The sequence below is a fragment of the Sciurus carolinensis genome, chromosome 4 (assembly GCF_902686445.1).
Source record: "Sciurus carolinensis chromosome 4, mSciCar1.2, whole genome shotgun sequence".
NCBI classification, from domain to species: domain Eukaryota; kingdom Metazoa; phylum Chordata; class Mammalia; order Rodentia; family Sciuridae; genus Sciurus; species Sciurus carolinensis.
Window position 1 is genome coordinate 149728969 of NC_062216.1, and position 15717 is coordinate 149744685.

Here is a 15717-nt window from a genome sequence, read left to right on the forward strand (position 1 = left end):
ATGTTGTATCGCTATTGTCATTTGAGTCTAAGAATTTAATTCTCCCTTGATTTATTCTATCACCCATTTATTTTTCAAAAATGTATTATTCAGCAGGGCATAGTGACACACACCTGTAATCCCAGTGGCTCAGGAGGCTGAGACAGGAGGATCATGAGTTCAAAGCCAACCTCAGCAACGACAAGGTACTAAGCATCTCAATGAGACCCTGTCTTTAAATAAAATACAAAATAAAGCTGGGGATGTGGCCCATGGTTGAGTGCCCCTGAGTTCAATCTCTAGTACCCCACCAGAAAATATATTATTCAATCTTCATGTGTTTATATAGTTTCTGTAGAGTTTTATCATGTTGATTTCTAATTTCCATTATGATATGATAAGATGCAAGGGATTATATAAATTTTTTGTTTGCTAAGAGTTGCTTTGTGGTCTAAAATATGGCCTATTTTGTAGAAGGTTCCATGAGCCACTAAGAAGAAAATGTATTCAACTGTTTTTTGATGAAATATTCTATAGATGTCTGTTAATTTCATTTGATTATAATATTTTTCAAGTCCCAAAAGTCTTTACCAAGTTTATGTCCTTATGACTTTATCCAATGGTAAGAAGTGTGTTGAAGTCAGTCACCCAGTATTATTGTGAAGCTTCAATTTGAGTAGTGCCTATTTCATGTAATTACTTTCATCCAGGGCGTATTTATTATTGTTATATCTTCTTGTTGGATTGTTTCCTCTACCAGTATAAAATAACCTGCTTTGTCTCTTTGGATTAATTTTGGTTTGAAGTCTGCTTTGTCAGCTATGAGAGTAGCTATTTCTGCTTGTTTGGGGGCTCCTGCTTGTTTGGGGGCTCCATTTGTATGATATATCAACTTTCATTCTTTCACTTTCAGCCTGTGGCTATCTTTGTCTATAAGGTACATCTCTTGTAACAACATGTAGTTGGATCTTGGTTTTTAATCCATTCTGCCAGCCTATGTATTTTAACTGGAAAGTCGAGACTATTTACATTCAATGTTATTACAGGGATGTTTATTAATTTCTGTCATTTCAGTCTATTTCTAATGTTTAATTTAGTCCTGTTTCTCATTTGCTTACATACTCTATAGATGAGATTTGTCCATTTGTGAACTCTGGAGTTTGTTTTTGATTTCTTCTGTGTGGAGTATTTTGTTCAGTAAGTTCTATAGGACTGGTTTTGTTGTCATGAATTCTTTTTATTTCTGCTTATCTTGGAAGGTTTTTATTTTCTCTTCAAATTTTAAGGATAGCTTTGCTGAATATAGCAGTCTTGGTTGACAGTTATTTTCTTTCAGGTCTTGACCCACATCATTCCAAGGCTTCCTGGCTTTTAGAGTGTGTGCTGATAAATCAGAAGTGATTCTGAGTGACTTGATGCTGATTGTACATGACATTTTTCTCTCAAGTCTTTTAAAATTCTATATTCTCTATATTAAGTGCTTTAATTTTAATGCATTGTGGAAAGGTTCTCTTTCGATCTTGTTTATTTGTGGTTCTGAACATCTCCTGTATCTAGATGACCACCTCATTCTCAAGGTTTGGAAATTTTTCTGTTATTATTCCCTGAAAAGATAATCCATTTCATTAGCCTGCATCACACAACCCTTCTCAATTCCAGTGATTCTTAACTTTGGTCTCTTAATGTTGCCTCAGATTTCTTTTATATTATGATCATGGTTACTGATGTTCTTTTCCTTTATACTGTCTGAATGTTCAAAGCAGACTGTTGTGTCTTCAAGCTCTGAAATTGTGTCTTCAGCATGGTCTACCTGATTAGAGAGACTTTCAACTGAATATTTTATTAACTTATTGTGTCTTTCATTTCCAAGATTTCTATTTGATTCTTTTCCGATATATCTTCTTATTGAATTTATCATTCATATCCTTTACTTACTTAATTCATTCAATTGTTTTTCTGTGTTCTCTCAGAACTTATTAATCACTTTTATAATGATTCTTTTGAATTCTTTATTTTATATTTCATCCATTTCAATGTCTTTGGGGTCAGTTGCTGTTATAAACTTTATGAAGTGCTATTTTTTTTTCATATTTCTTGTGTTCCTGTGTTGGGTTTTATGCATTTGTTGGGAGGAATTTCTCTTCCAATCTTGTGTGTGGGCCTTTTTAGGACAGTCTTCACTCACCAAAGTGCCTTAGAATGATCTTGATTGAAACCCCCCCTGTGAATGGTATCTACAGGCTTTGTGTTAATTCTCTCTCTTTTTGCTGCAGCAATGGATATCTGTGAATGGGATAGGAGGGTCCACCCCTAGCCATTTCTACTTGGGTCCTGGTTGTAAGTTTGGGTTTTTGTCTATTTTATTCTTTGTATTAAACTGTAGATAAAATTGAGTGTCATCACTCTGTGTGGAGCGAGGTACACTATATTTTGGTTGAGTTTAGTTCAGCAGCAGAGTCTCTACCCTGAAAAGTTGTAGTGTCCCTGTAGGTTCCCAGCACCTCACAGACTAGGGGGAAATAAACAGCAACAATTGATGCAAATATACAGCATTAAAATAATTACCTGGTTCACACTATGACAGCTACAATGTTAATTACCACTCAAAAGAGAAATGGTGGGGTCAGCAGTTGCCAATAGCAAAAACGATAAGTAACCATATATTTATTATATACTTATTGGCATTAAAGCAAACAACAAATGCCAACTATGTCATCCACAGCAATAATAATTGCAACAGCATGAATGGTGGGGGCAGGAGTTATATAAAACAATTAGTTCTAAAAGATGATAAAAATATAGTTAATGAAGAGAAAAGAAATTGTGATAGGAAGTAGGAAAGAGTTTACAATTTCAAAAGGTAAATGCAGAAGAGACATAGCAGGAGATGGTTATAAGGAAGCAAAAGAAAAAATAGAAGAAAAAAGTTAAGGAGGAGGAGAAAAACAGAGAACAACAGAATTTAGCTCTTAGCAGGAAAAGAAGAGAAAGAAAAAACAAATGAAAACAAAACAAAAATATAGAAGCAAACAAAAAAAAAATCTTAACCCTCAAAAAACAAGGCAAAGAAGAATAACACCATTATTAAAATGCTAAAAATAAGAAAAAAGAAACAAATATTTATATGTGTATACGTCCATGAACCAAGCAGCACAGCAAGAAATGCATATGCACAAAAACAGGAAAATAAAAAAGAAAGAAACATCAAAAAATTCTTAGTGAAAAAAGAAGGAATCATTTCACTGAGGTGGTCAAAATAGTCAACAAGAATGGACAGTAACTGTTTATGCCCAGTGACCTTTCTTTCCATTTCTTCTTGAGCTATGTTCTGAGAGAGAGAGAGAGAGAGAGAGAGAGAGAGAGAGAGAGAGAGAGAGAGGCCAAGGGCTAGGGGTTGTTGACCCCTTCCTCTTTTTGTGTTGCTTTCTGACCTGCCAGTTGGGCTGGCCTAAACCTGAAGCTGGATTAAATAATTCTCAGCTTTCCTTCTCCCCAGTGTGAAGTAGGATGGAGTGGAACGTACCGTCAGTTGGAGTTTCGTCCACACAGACAGATCTGTTCTCCAGGACTGCTGCAAAGGTCTATGAGTGGAGTTCCTACAGCTGGGGCTTAGGTCTAATCAGGCCTCAGGGACTTTGTTGGGTGGTGTCTGCTCTGGAGAAATTAGATCAACACACTGACTTCCTTAGGGCCTGGGAACTGCCAATCTCTGACAGGAGTCTGGAGTTCAGGGACCTCCCAAGAATTCCACTTATGAATCAGGGGAGCCAATCCTCCACATACACAGCGGCCCACGAGCACAGCTTTCCTGGGCTTGAGTCCCTGAATTTGTCCACACCTGCCTCTTCAGATTCCCAACCCAGTTCAGCTGGTCATATGAGCCCCCGGACTCAAAGGCAAAGCAAGTTGGGCTCCCCTTTGTTTTTCTGACTTGAATCCCCCCAGGTACAACCTTCTCAGTGCCTGTTTCACACACATCCTGCTGTGTAACCTCTAGGCCACATGGCAGGCGCATCCAGGACAGTGTAGTCGTGGGTGCTCAGATCTCCCAGCTCCTGCAGCTGTAGCATGGCCTCCTCAAGATGGCTCCTGCCTCAGCTCTCACAGTCAGTTTGAAATAGAGCCCAGGTATAAGTGCCCAGTGCAGCTTCTGGATCAGCTAGGTTCAGGCTTCTTTCCTCAGCTCAGGTTTTTCTGTACCAAATTGGTATTTCTCTCTGTGTTCTCCCTCCCTCTGTGCTGAACCAGTGCGGCTACCACTCTGCTGCAACCCTCTTAGCTCCAATTCAGCCTCTACTCTTTGTATAACATACCCAAATTTCTGAGTCTCTAAGACTCTGACTGTCCAATATTGAATTTTAGTGAAATCTCTCTTTCACCTACCTCCCTGGGAAGCAGAACTCCCTCTGCTGAGTCATGTAGCAGGCAGGAAGGCAGGCTTCCTCCAGCCTGCCATCTTGAATCACCTCTCAGGAAGTTCTTAAAAAGATTGTTGGAAAAGTGTTAACCAGACACTATTAACTAGTATATTGTTAATTCCTGAACAAAGAAGGCAGCCATCTTGGACCAGCACTCCTGACACAGGCCTGGCAGGAGAGGAGCCATGTGCCCTTCCTCCTCCAGCATCCTCACCTTCAGAATGGGCCTTCCAAGAAAATGCTTTTTGTCTATTTGTTCTTTGCTGCTTCTTAAGTACACACTGCCTGGTACATGGTCGGTGTTAGGGGTCGCTGGCTCAGTTGTGGCTCGCCGGTAGCTCCCAGAAAAATGCTCCGCAGACACAAGAACTCACCGCAAAAGACTTTATTTTATGGGGATGGATAAGGTCTGCTCGGGGTGGAAAAAGAAAAAGAAGAACATGGCGTATGACTTCTCCCAGATATTAGAATTTCGCGGGCTGGGAGGAACCAATTGCAGAGGAGAATTCTTGCAGACTGTCTGATGGACCAATAACATGTTAGAACGTAACGTGGGAGGTGGCAAGATGGCGGCAGGGTAAGCCGGAAATTCCTGTAAAGGAAGAGGCAGGTGGAGCACAGATTGACAGGTGGTGGGAGGCAGGAAATTCCTGTAATGGGAGAGAAAGGTGGTTTTATACCTTACAGTAGGCACTGAATAAATGTTGAAGGAAGGGCAAAAAAGAAAGTGGATTGGCTATATATTAGGTTTGGACACACTTTGTGGGAAAATTGTATGATCCCCTTCTTCTTTTGTATATTTTGTCCTCTGATAACTTATTTGTTTGTCTCAACATCTTTTGGCTTCTCCCATCTTTCTTATTATTTTCTGTTTATCTCTTTAATGTACCTCAGGTTTATAGGAATTTGTGTAATTTTTGTTTGATTCCATTAAATAGTATTTTGACTCTTGTCTGGAAAAGACAACAGTCTAGAAAAAAGGTGAGAGCTATAGACAATTCCTGACCTGATACTGTGAACACAGGTGTGTTCAAAAAATATTATTGATCGAGCCCAAGAAGTTCCAGCACAGGGTATTGAACACACACTGGTGAGACCCTCAAGTGGGGTCTCTGCTCTGTGTTTCAAAGGATGTGGCAGCCATGCATCTTCCAGTGGTTCACTCCCCTTTTCTGAAGCAACCACCAGGTCCCAGGTTCAAGTCTGTAAATAGGTAGAAACCCCTCATTCTTTCATCTTCTCAGTTGAATTTCCATTATCAAAGGAGGCATTCTGGTAGAAAGTTGAACTAGAAATGACAAACATACATTCCCAACAATCTTCTGAAACTCCTAATGGAAAAACGTATCCCAGGTAACCAAGAGAGCTTTAGTTCCAAATTGGCAATAGAGTTATCATTTCTCTGTTAATAACAGGAGTATTTTTTTAAAAACAGACTATTACTAATTCTTAATTTGCTCTTCCCGTGTAATCAACCCATCATTATAAGCAAGCATTGCAAATTGCACTATATTCCTTGTGTAGGGTAGAACATTACAATTCTTAAAATAGAATAGCTGCTGCTTCTGTCACCCAACTGCTGAAAAGTACCTGCTAAAAAAGGCTACATTTACCATCAGCTTTTACTATCAAAGATTATAGTTTCTGAGAAATAGGACCTGAGACAGCCTGACTGATTAAAAAAAAAAAATGGCAAAATTTATAGTAAAGGAAAAGATGAAACTGTGCCTTATTCAAATTATGGAGCTTCCGATGAGGTGTTGTTCCACTAAGGCACACGTGTCACTGCAGGGAAGTTGCCACCTACCTCCCATATGCTCGAGCCTTTTTCATTGTTCTCCCTTAAATATTGCACCTGGGAATTAAAGGTCAGTAGTCCTGGTTTTAAATCTGCTGAATAGAAGGAAGATTTTTAAAATGCAAGTGATCTATCAGTCATATTTCTAAAGGGGGAACTTTGAATTATTCATCTTCAAACAGTTCTGCCAAGATAAATTACTACCACATAATTACCACCCCCATCCACTGCCCAATGAAGGGGACAATGAGCATGGTCCTACTGGATCCTCCTACGTCCTGAGGGATGGAAAGGGTCTCACCACACTTCATTTCCACATAGGGAAATGGAGACCCAAGGAAGCAACACCCTAAGGTCACACATGATAAAGGTCACAGCTGGGAATCTGGGTCCTGAGCCCAGCACCTCTGCCACTCAACTACAGTATTAGTTTCCTGTGACTGCTGTAATGAATTATCATAAACCAGGTGGCTTTAAACAATAGGAATGTATCCTCTGAGTTCTGGAAGCCAGAAATCTGAAATCCTGATCTAGGGAAGACCTTTCCCTGCCCCTTCATCCAGGCATTCCTTGGCTTGTAGCTGTGTCACATTAATCACTGTCCATCTGTCTTCTCTGTGTCTCTCTTCTTTAGCTGTCTTTTATCAAGACATTTGGCATTAGATCTGGGGCCTACTTGACAATCTAGAATAATCTCATCTCTAGATCCTTACTTTAATTACATCTTTTACAAATAAATTCACATTCATGCGTTCCAGGGATTAAAATACGGGCATATCTTTGTGGGTGGTCACCATTCAACCTATTATACTCCTTCTTTTACTAAAGTAGATACCATCATTATATCCATTTTTTAAAGTATGTGTCCTTTACAATTGGCAATACTTTTTTCTCTTCTTCCTATTTACAAATCCTTTTGGAGGTGGTCCTTCATATTTGAATTTTGGATTCCGGTTATGTCATTCTCTAAAACAATGTGTCCACAGGCGAGTTCTTTATCCATCTTTCTAAGCCTCAATTTCTTTTGGTCTAAAATGTGAATAGGAATGTCTATTTCTTAGGGTGCTTGTGAAAAATCTATTTGATTATAATGCATGAAGGTTTTGTTTAACAGAGTGTCTAGGAAAAAACGGGTGCTCAGTAAAGTTGGGCTGATTTTAAGTTAGAATAATATTCACCAAGACCAACAAAATGTGTGCATTGGGTGTCCACTAGGGGGCACATTTCCAGCACCCAGAAACTTTCCTGGCACCAACACACCAGGGCAGCTTCATTGTTGAGGACTGACTCATGGGCGCAGGGCCTGCTCAGCAGTGGGGGGGAATTCCCTGGATTCTCTGAATTGTTTCTGTCCCAGCCCACACCATGGATCTTCCGATCTGCAGCAGAGGACAGAATAAGGAGACATTCTGGTCCCAGAAGGAAGATAAGATTATTCCTGCAACCATGGGACTAGTCCCTTCGGATCTGACCAGCTTGGGGCATCGCAACTCAGGGTTAGTGTTTGGGGTTTCTGAGTGGGGGTGGGCAGACCAGGGCAGGGGTGTCAAGCCCTAAAGAGCTGCAAAGTCTAGGTGAGGCACCCACTTATACAGTCCCAGGGATTTGGAAATTTACCTGAAGCAAAGAATCAGATTAACCAAGCATGAGACCAGCAAACAATAACCAAGAAACGCAATTCTCAAAGATACTTGTTTAATTGTGTTTTTCCAAACAAATGGAGGGCAGCATAAATTGCACTGTATTTTCACAGTGACGATGCGTTGCTAGCCACACCCTAAATATTTTGCATGTATTATTACTTTATTTCCTAGCTTAATTTCCTCAAGAGGAAATCAGATTTCTAAAAATTCTGCTTCCTGCCCTCTACCCAGGACACCCCTACCCCAGGCACACACCATTTTGTTTGGGGAAGGTGGGTATAGATTCCAAACTCATTACAATGCTCACTTCCAATGGATAATCAATCTGGAACCCAGTGCAATGATCCTGCATGCATGCTGCTTTTTTAAAGACTCTATCCTAATATTTAGAACAGCAAAAACAAGACTTCAATTTAGAACCAAGCATGTGTGCTCACACACACAGGAGACCTAAATTCAAAGTCATGCTGATCTCATTACAACTATTTGCAATAACGTCATTAATCCAATAATCTGAGCAACTCCATGTGACACAGATCAGGATCCTTTTCAAAATCCCAGAAATTCAGTCCACTGCCAGGCATGGGATGTGAGACCACATATTCTGTACCAATCCCTGTCTTTTCATATTAAAGGACTTGCTTTCCTAAGTCTCTGTATGGTAACAGCTGCGGTTCCTGATATTCTTATTAATTAACCCTGTGCCTTCTTGATGAAAAAAAATGTTCACATCCAGAGAGATTCTGTTAGGCCTTTCCAGGGACATTCCCACCTCCCAGAATGAGCATCATGGGGTTTTGACCACAAAGACCGAAAGCCAAGGTCATGGCTCGAGCCCTGTATAAGACAATTGTCTTCCCTCTGCTCCATATGTACAAATTCAACTCCAGACCTGACCTGTGTTGTCCCAAACAGTTACCTTATGCTAGATTACCCAGGCTAGGGAAAATGGATAGTTGTAATTTAACCACCTATAATAGGACACAAGGCAGGTTGGCAGGGGTGGGGGGTGGGGCTCAAATTATATCTGGCTTTGTATATATATATATATATATATATATAATTATTTATTTATGATCCAGAATGTAAAACCAAATTCATTTGAAGACTGCCAATATTTTATTCTATCAGTCAATATGTCTATTTATTCAACAAGTTTATTTGAATACCTGCTCTATGTCAGAGTCCATGCTCGGTGATTAGATTCTCTGAGCATAAGACCCAGTAAGAGACTTCAAAAAAACTTTCTGAGTGGCAGAGGAGAGAGAGCTGACCCTTCCTGAATGGATCAGAAAAGACTTCTGGGGGAAGAATGCCTAGGCTGGAACTTGCCAGTAAGACCCGGTGGAGATGGGCAGGTAGATGGGGACCACCTGACCAGGGCGTGGAGGTGGGCAGTGCAGAGCATGTCTAAGGAACTGAATGAAGCTAACTCACCGAAGCACAGGTTCTGCAGGAGTTTGTGCTGGAAAACGATGCTCTAAGCTTGTGCAGGTTTGGTTATTGTCCCACGTACCTAAGGAATGTTTACTGAACCCTTCCTAAGTAGGGGGATTAAACCGGGAGCTAGGGACTTAGGATAATAGAGGAAATAAGACATGAATCTACAAAACCACCTTATGAAGTAAGTCACTTCCCATGAGGGAGGACCTCTGTTTTAGTCAGCTTTTTCACTGCTATGACTAAAGGACCTGACCAGAACAACTGTAGAGGAGGAAAAGTTTATTTGGGGGCTCATGGTTTCAGAGGTCTCATTTCACAGACAGCAGGCTCCATTCCCCAGGGTTCAAAGTGAGGCTGAACATCATAGCAAAGTGTGGCAGAGGGAAGCAGCTCACATGACAATCAGGAAGCAGAAAGAGAGAGAGACTCCCCTCTCCAGATACAAATATATACCCCATAGTCACGCCCCCAATGAACCACTTCCTCCAGCCACACCTCACCTGCCTCCAGTTACCACTCGGTTAATCCCATCAGGGATTAATTCACTGATTGGTTAAGACTCTCACAACCCAATCATTTCTCCTATGAACCTTCTTGAACTGTCTCACACGTAAGCTTTCGGGGGACACTTCACATCCAAACCATAACAACATCAGAGGACTGTTTCATTCGCGTTCATCAGTGATAGAGCCTTGAGAGAGGCAGAGAAAGGAAGGTAAAATCAATTTTTAAACCCCAGGGAATATAGATAATTGAATAAATCTGAGCCAAATTTTATTTATGTGTTTCCCTTTTTAAGCTACTTAGCCAAGATTCCCCATGGGCCTGCATCTCTGCCTATTAGGCTTGGGAGAGTAGGAGAGGGGCAAAACATTTCCAAAGTACCGAGGTGTGAAACACCACTTTTGTGGGGACTTACAATCCATTCCCTATTTCCAGAAAATAAATTTCCAAGTAAAAAATATCAGGAACATCACAGAAGGGCTGGGTGCATGGTTTAACAATGTGCTTACCTGGTATAAGGTGAAGAGCTGCTGAAGCCAGAGGGTATCAAGGTCAGACTTATATTGTGATAACTCACGTTTAGTGACCATGCACAGGACAGAATCACAGCTGAAGGTAAAGAATTGAGTTAAGAGGTGATTGTGTCACTACGCCCAAGATGCTGAGGGCCTGACCCAGTAGGTCCCAAAGGAGTGTGCAGACATGAGGAATTGCCTCTTTGAGCATTGGCAGACTCCTTGGAGCAAGCAGCCTTTTTGAACTGGAAATTTAACTTCCCATCTGCAGAGCCTGAGGCAGTCTTCATATGTTTTATAGAAATTTACAGGATTTAGGTTGTTTACCAATTAGAAATTGCTAAACAATTTGTTCTACTATCAGTATGAAAAAGTTTTTTTAGCCACAGGCTAAACATTTGAAATAATCCTTAAAATGCAAAGGAAGGGAAGGCCTATATTAAGTTATTTATAAACTTAAAATTAATTTGTTCTCTGACTCTGGTGAGTATATAGGGAGCTGGGTGAAACTCCGGATGACAAGGCTCACCACAGACCTACCGAATGGAGATCCCATAGCCACGCCCCCAATGAACCACCTCCTCCAGCCACACCCCACCTGCCTCCAGTTACCACTCGGTTAATCCCATGAGGGATCAATTCACTGATTGGTTAAGACTCTCACAACCCAATCATTTCCAAAGGCGGGATGTGGGATGGGTATTTATAACAAGTTCCACAGGGTGTGCTAAAGTAAACTAGATTTCAGTCAGCAGCATGATGGACATGATGGGACATGACTAGACCCCAACAGCAGACATATTAGACAAGAAAGGAACTGTAAGATCCAAGATTGCACAATCATGAGGCAAGAGATGAAGCTCAGGCAGAAAGCTGTCACTCGTGGAAGGTCAGAACCATGGGACCTTGGTAGGTCTAGAGTAGCAGGCAGGTAGGAAAGTGGAAGAGGCAGAGGGAGAACTGCACTAGGAGACTCACGGAGTGCCACACGTGACTAATTGGGGGTCAGGGGTGCTACATGGCAGTGAACAAAATCATAAGAGCTAAAGGGCAAGACCAACCTGAGCTCTCAATTTTCCAGGCAGTTCCTTGGCACTTATGTTAACATTTCCACCTGACCACTTCTACTTTGGATTAGCCAAAATTTCTATCTACATAAAGTAGCCTATATGGTAGATGATGTGTTGGTAAAAGAGAATTTCAAGATCACATTTGTCAGTGAATAGAAGGAATTATGTCTTCTGTCCCATAGAATAGACTACAGGAATATCTGAATGGTCCTGATGAGGAAACTGAGAATCCCTAGGATTCGCTGTACTAGGCGTGTTCCCAGCGTGGAAGACCCCCTTCCAGCCGTGCTCCTTAAATAGCACGGTGCAAATGCTCAGTGACTTTGGAGCTTCTCCCCACCATGTCTGATACTTGAACTCTTTATTTTGTGACTATCCAACAGACAGGAAATTTCATGAAACAGTAGAGGAATAGAGAAGGTATATGTATCTTCCTCCTTGCTAAGTTTTTCCTGCAATATTTCTTGTTTTTCTCTAAGAGAAATAACAGTGCTGACTTCAAACAATTGACTTTGGATTGGTAGAAGTGCCAGAGGCCACCACCACCATCCTATTCACTTCTGAGGCAGTGTGCCTCATGGGCAGAGACTTCTGTGTTTGATACTAGGAATTCCTCCTGGTATCCTTACAAGTCAGAGCAAATAGGATATATTCACGTTAACATTTCTACTGGCCTCTTCTGCTTTGGATTAGTTAAAATTACAAATGGCCGATAAGGACTAAAGAAGAGGTGGCCAGTAAATGTGGTCTGTGTGTCATTGTGGTCTGGATTCTGAAGTGGCCCGGAGACTTTCCTAGAACAGGCACCAGGTAGCTAGCAGCCACTTCTGCGTGACCAGAGAGGGTCTGAACAATGAACCTGCCTGCACCCCAGCTCTGAGCTCTCGTCTTTCCTCTTTGGGGCACAGGTTGTACGAGCACAGACGCAGCTCTGTGGTGCTGAACTTACCTGGACTCGAGGTGTTCCCTGGGGACCTTCTGGTTTCTGATGGAGCTGCGGATTACCTGTGCCATCCACTGCTGCTGCTGAATCCAGGTCCCGTTTGCTCAGCCTATGTTCGTGATATGCCTGCTCTGGGACAGAGAGTGCCATAAGCAAGGAAGGTGTCCCCAGTATTTTAAAACTAGTGAAGTACGTGAACTGACCAGTTAGAATGGAATGGAACCGACGCAGGCACGGAGTACCGGAAACCAGCCGGCTCCCAGGCTTGGTTTTAGGCATTCCGTTCAGAGGTGGATGAGTCATGGTTCTCCCCTCACCATGTCCCCTTGTCATAATTTATCCCAGGTTGAGGATCTGGGACAGCTATACCAGTAACAGTGACCATTTTGGACCAGAGTGCCCACACTGGGTTGATGGGCAGCCTGCCAATAATTGCTACAAAGCTTATCTCCCACCCACTCCTGAACTTCAGCCCCACGTTGGCATTTTCCAACCAGGTGGTACCACAGGGAGCCAACGGTGCTAGAACAGATGAGCGTCTGATAGAGAGAGGCAGCTTTGGGGCTGACTCTTCAGCTGAGAAAGAAAAGAAGAATTGTTCAGGGTGCTTTCCTCGTGGCTCTGAGGGTAAGCAAATTGAAGCATTTGAGAACTAAAAAGGAGGCCTAAAGATTGTCCATGATGGTAGCTTTAAGCTGGTTTTGTTCTTAGCAGGATGCTTTACAAAAAAAAATCCTAACTTGAAAATTCAATGTATAAAATAGATGTAGGTGAAGTTGTATTGATTGAATCTGGGTGGACTCCAAACTCATGCCAAGGCATCCCCAGAAGCCTTGGACACCTGGCAAAACAGTCTGAAAATCATCAATTTCATGCCTCATTCACATATGTATGAAGTGAGACCCAAAAAGGAGAAGCATCCTATTCATGGTACGAGCTTGTTAGTGTCCAGGGAATGAATCCAAGCTCCAGACTTCTGGTCCCCAGCCCATTCCACCAGACTGCATCAGTTACCCACTGTGGGCAGATGTAGCCTTCTGGATGTGGAATGCAGGAGCCACCAGGAATACAGAAAAAGGAACACTTTGTTCTGTGTAGATCTCATCCACATCTACTGCCTGATGTGGCATACAACACATAAGGACCAACATCTATTGTCTCCTATGCTACCACAACTCAAATAACCAAACCAAGAGGGGTTCCGGACACACCCCTGCAAGGCAGAAGTAGCTCTAAACAGTGTGTTCTTAACATAGGTTAGTACATGTTTCATGATGCTTCACAAACACTCACACCGAGGGACAACTAGAGCCCTGATTCCCAAGGCTGGTCTTAGATCAGCAGCTTCAGCATCCCCCTCCCCAGGAAGTTGTGAGAAATCCATATCCTGGAATCCCATCCCATATGTACTGAATCAGGAACTGTGGGAGTGGTGTCTAGAGATTCGCTTTCTGACAAGCCCTGCAGGTACTCAGATACCAGCTGAAGTTTGAGAATGGCCACACTGAAGAACACACTAGCTGTTTTTTGTAGTTGTGTGTCTGGGGTCATAGCAGCCACCACATAGTACAGACGATAAGCAATGTCCTCCACCACAGCCCTCCAAGCCCACTCCTCAAAGTGTTTAGAATAGAGGTCTCATGTCCCAAGATCATGCTCTGTAACAGGGTCTCTCAAGCTTGGTTGCACATATAAGCCACCAACAGACACTGTTAAAATGGTCTGATTCAGCCAAGATGAAATTTAAGATAGATAATGAAAGATTGTAGTTTTAATAAACACTCATTCAAATCCTCTTCTGAATACTTGTGAAGTATTCAGAATCATTTTCAAAATTAGAAAAAAAAAAAAAACAGAAGAGAGAAATTTGCCTAGGATCCCAAATATTGCATTTCAAATTGGTTAATTTGCCACTAGTCATTTGAGGGCTAAGTATAGTGAATCTCATTTGTCCCTATGGGAAATTCTACCTACTTTCCCCTTGAAAAAGATCAATAACATGGTCATAACAAATGAGAGGATACTCAATTGGGTTGATTAGGTCTCATTCAAGGTCACAGTAGAGCAGGTTCCTCAAGCACATCTTTGCAGTGAATGTTGTAATTACTTCTGTCTGATTGAAGCATTAGGAAGACACCCCTGGTAAACCAGCCTGAAAGAGAGACAGACCTATAAGACTTCCATTTTCTATACTGAGCGGTCAGAACATCCCTTGAAGCTAAGAGGCAATTCCCAACTTTTTCTGAGTAGCATAAACAATATAAAAACCAAAAGATCAGAATTTACTCTTTACTACCTGGTCACCAAAAGACTGTGTAATTGAATAATGACTCTCTTCTCATCTCAAAGCCACTCCTAAAGATGATTTGGATGGTGACCAACAGCAACAAGCCACCATATAAAGATTGGTGACATCATGTTGATGTCCCCTATTTCAGGAATCTTCATTTAACGGTAGCTGGGGATTCCTGGGTTGATGCAGGCTGAGTCTCAAGTTTGGTCGGGTGTCTGAAGTTCCATGTCATAGCAAGCACTATGATCCTCTGTATTAATTACTCGACATCTTTATTGAAGCTCATAACAAGTGATTTCTTCCCAAGTGATAAGGGAAAGGAATCTAAACAATATCCTAGCATAGACATGCAGGAGCCGGGTGTGATGGCACATGCCTCTAATCCTAGCAGCTGGGGAAGACTGAAGCAGGAGGATCCCAAGTTCAAAGCCAACCTCAGCAACTTTAAATAAAATGCGAAAAAAGTTTGAGGATGTGGCTCTCAGTGGTTAAGAGCTCCAGGTTCGATACCCAGTACAAAAAATATATATATGTACTGCACAATGTCATCTTCAGGCAGTAGAAACTCAACCTTTAGGTCTCGATAAAGGATCATATAAATATTCATGCTGTGTATTTTCAAGAGAAGAATGAAAGCAGGATGAATTCTGTTTGACTTATTTTCAAAAAGGAGGCTTCACGAAGCACTGCAAGGATCTGTCACCAGTTGCTCTGAGTAACAACATATTTTCTTTTATTTCACCCACCAGAATCCAAGAAACCAAGATGGCCTTTCTCCAAGAGAGGAGTGGTAAGTGTCTCACGTTGTCATTTTTGTTTTTAATTAAGCCTCCTGTAGCTAAGAAAGTAAGAAACGGCTGAAGAGTCTCTTTATTCTGCTTTCTCTCTGCATAAAAGCAGATGGCACATGAAATGTAAATGATATCATCACATCCACAGTATTGGCTATAGAACATGCCAAATGGTGTCATTTTGTGCAGCAAAACAGTGCTAATTGCCAGCAGTTAATGAGTTCTGCAGAAAAAGTGAAGCAACTCTAACACGGTGATGCTTTACAACCCTAAATTTATACCCCGGCATGGCTTAGGACGCACGCAGCTCCCTCAGTGAA

At 41.6% G+C, this 15717-nt stretch overlaps 1 protein-coding gene across 3 annotated transcripts in view; it reads left to right on the top strand.

Moving 5' to 3' along the window:
• Positions 1 to 15717, top strand: part of Plekhg7 (pleckstrin homology and RhoGEF domain containing G7) — a 64514-nt gene that overhangs the window by 13223 nt on the left and 35574 nt on the right. For 2 of the 3 annotated variants that reach the window (XM_047550082.1, XM_047550083.1), the window contains exons 4-5: positions 12279 to 12406; positions 15356 to 15396. In XM_047550082.1, coding sequence (XP_047406038.1) covers positions 12279 to 12406; positions 15356 to 15396 — 169 coding nt within the window. Of the gene's footprint in view, positions 1 to 7519; positions 7692 to 12278; positions 12407 to 15355; positions 15397 to 15717 lie in introns of those variants that run through there. The other variant, XM_047550084.1, reaches the window with a different exon arrangement.